Raw genomic sequence first — 7,083 nt, forward strand, 5'->3', positions numbered from 1 at the left:
TAAAATGTACTCTGTCATTATAGTTATTACCCCAATAACGCAACATAGCACTAATAACAACACAAAAATATAAGAACCATATATTAAAACAATTTAGGCCCATTTCTCAGAACTGTGTAAGAAACGTCACATCACCCAAATTAGTAGGCATTAGTAAGCTGTGTGATTTGGTTTAAAACCAAAAGGGGCCCTGATATAGTTACATTAAGGAAAGCAAAAGGGGATCATAGAACTTGTCGATAAATTTTCACATATTAAGCTGCTAAAATTACCTAAACTGCAAAATAAGTTTGTATCAGTGTTTAAACACACCTGCTTAACATATGCAGATGTGTTGACAAGCACACCTGCTTGTTAACAAAAGAAAAAAAATTAATCACAATTGTGTGAATTAATCAAGAAATGCTCATGTGATATAAACAGTTTATTGTCCTCTTTCTTCACTGATTATATTATTGAGCAAGTTTCTTCAGTTGTCATCATGTTTGTGATGCACGTGAGGGCTGGTAATGAATCCACATCAGGGCATCCAGCCTGGCACTCTTCTCCACACGTCTACCCCACATGTCCCTCACACATGGCCTGTAAACCCATCAAAAGTCACCTTCTGTCATTTGACCATATTCTAGCCTCATAAGACAAGCAACAGCCCTTCCACTCTCCCACAGCAGAAAAAAAGCAAGACTGGTTCATAACTCCTATTAATATATGAGTCTCTGAAAAGAATTTCCAATTTCCTTGGGCTTACACAAGGCTGATGGGAAATGGTTAGTCTCAAAGACAAACCTTTTCATCCCACCAACAAGGTCGGGAAGGGGACGGGGCTCTGTAGCAGCTCACTGGCCACTGTTCAGTCGTCGTGTTTGTCATACTGTACTGTTCATAGATACAGTGACCTTTAGAGGTAATGAGTAAATTGAATAGCAGTATAAAGGTAAGCTATTAACTTCAAAATACTCCAACATGCAGCCAATCAGACGGGGAACTATAAGAAAATGCACAGGAATATCAAATTTCATATATTTCTTATTTCAGAGGAAAAGCCCTGTGTGTCCTTGATTTTATTATCCATAACCTACATTGAGCTCATGTTATAACTGTTATGCAGTTTATGTATGAATCATGAAAGCAGCTAAATTGTCCCTTAGAATATGACATATTCAGTACCTCACCAGTTATTGAACTAAGGGCTTAAATATCTCCTTGTGTACCCTTTTTGTGATAAAGGGCTTTGGTACATTTAAAGTAAGTTCCAATTAAATTACAACTTGCGCCTCAAAACATTTGTACAGTTTACTACAACAGGTAATAAACAGCAATTAATTGAAGTCTATACTCATGATATCATATGACCATTACCAGAGAAGAATATGAGGAATTTACAACTGCATGTTGTATGGGAAAAGTAAATGTCATTTTACACACTGCTTTTGCAAAACAATGTAACGAAGAACAGAGCCTCACATTAAATTTGGCAAATGTCCTATAATACAGATTCGTCACTGAAAATTTGGGCTTCAGCACTGGATTGGCCTTAAAGAAATCATTATGGTTTTTTTTGTTTTAGTTTTCAGCACCATTGATGTTCAAGTCAACGCAGTCTTGGCGTGAATAGCACTTTGGTCTAATCAGCACCGTCAAGCCTGCTTGAGTTTGAAACCTAATGTGCTTTTGCATTCATGGAGTCATTACTACAGGTCTTATTAGGGCCACTGTAATTAGTATGGAGTTAATAACTTTTCCTGAGTTGAGCTGCCAAACAGGGCCAATGCTGAAAAGGTCCGGCATGGCCCAGCACTGGTGCATTCTCCCTTATGGCCCTCAAATGGCCATCCGCAATCCCAATGTTCCCTTATGATTTGCACTTATGGCAGACAACTTGGACCCACCACAAGTTTGAATGTAATTCCCTTCCGTTGTGTCCGAAATCAGCAGGGGTAGTGGGTTATGGGTGAAGTGACTGAGAGCATGAGCGTTTCACAGCAGATTTGTATTTCATTTCACCTCAGTAATCCAATACCAGAACCGTAACATTGAAATCGGTGACTCGTTGAAATCATGCCACCCTGCAAAAATTGATGAACAGGGAGCACTTGCAAGCTCGCATTACACTTTGCGAAGGTTTCAGGAAAGGCCAAACCTTGGCTACGGGCCCTCACCCACCTCTGCTCCTCCAGAGGAACCCGTTAATTGCGCACCGGACCTGCGAGCGGAGAGAGGTGGCAAGCCGTCACCTTTTGTCTCCGCCCCTCTGCCCCTCCCCTGTAACCCGGCCCGCCTTGCCAAGGCTCCCGCTTTATCATTCGGCAGCATTTGGCTTCCCTCTGGCAGGTGGCAAAACGAGGCCACGGGCACGAAGCTTGGCAGCCTCGTGTCTGGGCGCCACGATGCCAACTGCGGAGGCCGCTTGCCCGTATGGCGGCCGCTGGGGCGGGTGGGGCGATGCCTGGCACGGGTGCCTTTTCACGCCATGCACAAATGAGACTGGCATTGAGCAGCGCTCCTCAGGCAAACTGGGTGATATATAGCCCCCAGCTGCAGTGTGGAGGAAAGCAGGAGGAGAGGAAGAGTGGGGAAATGCGGTGGCTCGCTCGCTGCCATCTCTGGGAACGCACAGTTCCATGCCTCTGAACAGCAGGCAGGGCAGACTAACAGCACACAAAGTAGATACAATGTGCAAACATAAAACTAGGCTGGAACACGGTATTTGTTCTTCAAGTGAACACACACACACACACACACACACACACACACACACACACACGGTATCCCAGTTTCAAAACGGCTACCTGAATTTACAGCAATAATAGCCTTATTCAAAAGACATCTCTGAGTATAGGTTTAACTTCATGTAGATCAAGGCTCTGAATCCAGACTTCCTTCATTTAATGTTTCTTCATTAACTGGAAAGCAGCTGACTCATATTCATGAGCACTGTCAGAGCAAAGTTGGTTATACCCTTATTTGTTTTAATAACTGTACCTCTTTTTGATCTGTTTGGATTCCCACCGTTAAGTACCATAAGGCATCATTGGTGCAAATTACTATTAAAATAGTTCTATTCCATTTCAGACTGTACTGAGCACAGACCTTTCATAGCACTGATTTATCTAGTCAAAACACATAATTGAATGTCTGAACTCCTATTCAGCCCCAGCAAAATGCCCTGCACATTTTCACATAGGCATATAACGATGAATTATTTGGGACAGAAATCCCTGCTGAGGAAGGACAGGTTGGAGGTGGGGAAAAAGACACAATTGAGTCATTCAATAATTTCTGCTGGAATTATTCTCAGGGTTGCCATAAAGCTCCCCCAAATGAAAAGAGAGTCACAAGAAATGACTAAACCTAATAGCAATGTCTTCTCTAAGCGGTGTATGGGAATCCCTATAAAGCAGGTTAACAAAAGTAATTAGACTTCACTTGCCCTGCTTTTATTTAGCTCACAAGAATTTGTCAGTTGTGACATAAGAAGTTCCTAGTGCATTTTCTTTAAATAATCTAATTACAGAATAAAAAAAACACAAAAAGCATCTACCACCACTGTCCTAAACAGGCCCAGCAAGGGGAGTAATTATCATCACAAAATGGGTTTTGCACAAACACGTCTCAAACTGCGGCCGGGACGTCTGACTCGACACTCGGGTGGGGAGCGGGAGTAATTTGCAATCAAGCGACTAGGTCGACGTAGCAACGCGGTGTCTCTGCTCTCATCGCGTCAGCACTAGTTTTAACCCCCCCCCCCCCCCCCAGCCTACACACACACACACACACACACACACACACACACGACTCACTTTGCACCCCCCTGCACCCCACCGAAAATCTCACTTGATTAAATCCAACACATGTTCAAGTGCAAAACAACGCAGGGGATATCAGATCTAAATCAATAGTTGTAGCTTTGCCTTGGGCCATGACAATCCAGGGAGCAGGATAAATATTAAATTCAAAAGGGGAAAATCAGGACTGGGTTATTATGCTTCTGGATAGATACCACTGCACTGCACTTACAGACAAAGAATTCGTACAGAGTGCTTTTCTTTTTATGTTTTTCTGCCTTGTTCCATTTAAAATATTTTGGAGTGTATGGCAAATCATGTAACCACCAATACACAGGAGGCAATTCTGTATAAACAATTAAGAAACATGAAATTCTGCTTAAATCTGAAGGTGATAAATATTGCAACATTACATCTACTATAGTAATAATAATGAATAACTAACCTGTAGCTACTCATGAAAGCCTAGCCTGACAGTTCCTGTACTCAGTCAATCTTGGATTGTAAAGTATCAGTTAGAATGAGTTAGAGTGTATTTCTTGAACTGAACTGGTAGAGGAGAAGTAATGGCATCTTTTATTTGTTCTTTCCATACAGTTTTCAGCCTGGTTATTACATAATCAGGAGCTGATCTTGTCCATTTACATTTAAGCAATTAATCTAAAAATAAAATAAAAAGTTGACTTGTCTGGTTTGTTGTAATTACTTAAAAGCCACAAATGAGATCATTCTGTATAGAACACAAACTCTCTTTTTGCCTTTATAAAACAGTACAGACAATATGTCAATCTAACCTCAACTGGGAACACTCAACATGTAATCCACACTATACAAAGAAACTCCTGCACAAAAGTGCTAATGAACTTCAAGTGAATGATTCCTTTCTTCAGAATTCTCTGAAGAGAACTGCAAAGATATGCCTTTCCAAACCATTTAAATGTTAAAACAAATTTAAATGAGATGCATAAAGAGACACTACATTGGACAAAGCAGAAAACAATTAGGGGGAAAGCAGCAGCAAAGACAAGTTCACTGTCATATCTGTTGTACAAAGGTGAGCAGCATGAAATGTCTTAAGGAGGTACTCTGTAAGCTTCCTCTAGCCATCGCCGTGTAGGTGGGCACAGCTGCGATTTTCTGTTACAAGGATGAGGAGAGAGGAAAAAACACAAGAGGCACTGATAAAACAAGGCGACTGAAAACACATCTAGGGTGAGCGATCGAGGAAGATAGCACATAATACTGTCAGCAGAGTAAAGCTAACAAACAAACACTATCCACCTAAGACCTTACAAGCACTGGTAACATGTCATCAGTGCACATGCAACTAATGGGTCAGGCTGACCAAGGGACAGTAGATGGGTCATTTACTGTTGCCACCCTAGATGTTTCAGGTAAAGTTGAAAGACATATATAGCCCAAACACCATCAGAGCTCGCATGCTGGAGGAAGGACTGTCGGCTCCTGAGCTCAACCACATGGTGGAGCTATGCGTTGTTATGGAATCTGCAAAGGGGAAGTTAGGTGCTGAACTAGACCTACTTGATTGAGGATTTATGGAAGAGACAATATTTCCATGTTATATTAATCAATTTAAATGTTACGTTATTTTTTTCCATTAATTAAATACATTTAATTAAATGAAACAATGTTTGTTTATGAATAGTAGCATAATTATGATATTGTGCTCTCCTACATATTTGACAAAAAAAAAAAAATCATTTTCCCCCCCAACTGCATTGGCCTATAATAAACACTTAAAATTCTGAACGTTTGTTATTCTGAACAGAATCTGCACATTTGTCTTTACCATATTAACAGCAATACAGCAAAAAAATCCTTGCAGACTTATGAAAGGTTTTTCTCAGAAGCAAAGTGGTAAACCATTTACTCAGCTAAAGCGTATAGCCAACTAAGCTCTCTTATTTTAAGACGTATCATATGAACAACCATCAACGTGTATAAACACAAACTACAAACCTACTGTTGCCTTAGTATATTAATAAAAAAATAACGGATCGCGAAAAGTCTACAGTAGCCAAACAACTACGTGGACTGCTATTAAAAAGAGTAGAAACGGCGAACTTATACCATCAGTGTGTGTGAGGTGGCAGTGGGCGCCTATCGCCTTGAACGCACTTTCTCGCACAAGGCGAACATATAATTCATAAACCGGCAAATGTGAGATTCCAACACATCTACCCAGAAACAGCCCTCGCGCATCCCGTGGGCTTCGGCCGGGGTTTTTGGGAATGCCGTAATATAGCATTAAAGACTGGCTACAGCAATATGACCACGTCAGATCGGCGTTTCGAAAAAGCTCCATCATGACAAAGACATTTCAGTTAAGAAAATGAAAATAAGCACTAGGACCTACCACTGCTGCTCCAGCTCCCAGTCCCTAAAGAAGTCAAACTCGAATAGGTCCATTGTTGGTCCCTGTTGTGTGATTCAGTAAGGTACCGGTGGCCGTTGAGCGTATGCGTCAGCCTGCATGCAGGAACGGTGTGTGTGCGTGCGTGTGTGTGTGTGTGTGTGACGCCGCTAACTACAACTAGCTGTATTGTACTAGCTCCTCTTCCACTGATAGGCACCGCAAGAGAAATGCTACAGCTCCCACTGCCTGCCTCCCCGTTCAACGACACGCAGCCCGCGCTGAAGGCGGAGTCTGAGGTCGCGCGAAGCCGTCATAGGACCTGGATGCCGGAGGAGACCGAAACAACTAGACGATCACTTTCAATCCGATGGCACAACTGACAGCCCAACTCCACCCGCGGGGGCGTGACGTCAAACACCTGGCCAAACGCAGCCAGGTAATTCTGATTCCGAACGCTGATAGTGTACATTTCCTTAATAAAGCTATTTTAAATTCAGTTTTCATAGCTACATTTAATCAAGTGAAAATAAAGACATCAAGTATAAGTTATTACCTTCGCTATCAGAGGCTGCCAGTTTTATTTTTCATCTAATTTACCTGACAGACGTCTAAAATGCCTGCTATTCACGTTACATTTTATTTTTTTGTTAGAATGTTATGTGATTTTTTTTTTTTTTAATGTCAAACAGAGCCACTGGTAGTAATGAGGCCTAATGCAAACAACTGTACACAAATGGTAAAATAGTGACCTCTGACACATAGGTTATGTTTCTTTACAAGACAATTATTTTCAATAAGTATAAATAAGCACAAATTATAATGTAGGCCTGCTTGTATTTTCAGAATTTGTCAATTTTAAGTACCTAGTAAAAAAGTTGTTTATAGAGACCTTTACAAGACTAAAATATTAAAGAATTCTTA

The 7,083-nt window shown here is 41.2% G+C and overlaps 1 protein-coding gene across 1 annotated transcript in view; it reads right to left on the minus strand.

Annotated features, from left to right (window-relative positions):
- The window catches only part of aff2 (AF4/FMR2 family, member 2), a 135,127-nt gene extending 128,743 nt beyond the window's left edge, over positions 1–6,384 (minus strand). Inside the window, exon 1 of the mRNA XM_027002154.2 lies at positions 6,163–6,384. Coding sequence (XP_026857955.2) covers positions 6,163–6,215 — 53 coding nt within the window. The 5' untranslated portion in view covers positions 6,216–6,384. The remainder of the gene's footprint in view (positions 1–6,162) is intronic.
- Between the last annotated feature and the right edge of the window lie 699 nt (positions 6,385–7,083).

Source organism: Electrophorus electricus, chromosome 12 (genome assembly GCF_013358815.1).
Source record: "Electrophorus electricus isolate fEleEle1 chromosome 12, fEleEle1.pri, whole genome shotgun sequence".
In the NCBI taxonomy this organism is placed as follows: Eukaryota; Metazoa; Chordata; class Actinopteri; order Gymnotiformes; family Gymnotidae; genus Electrophorus; species Electrophorus electricus.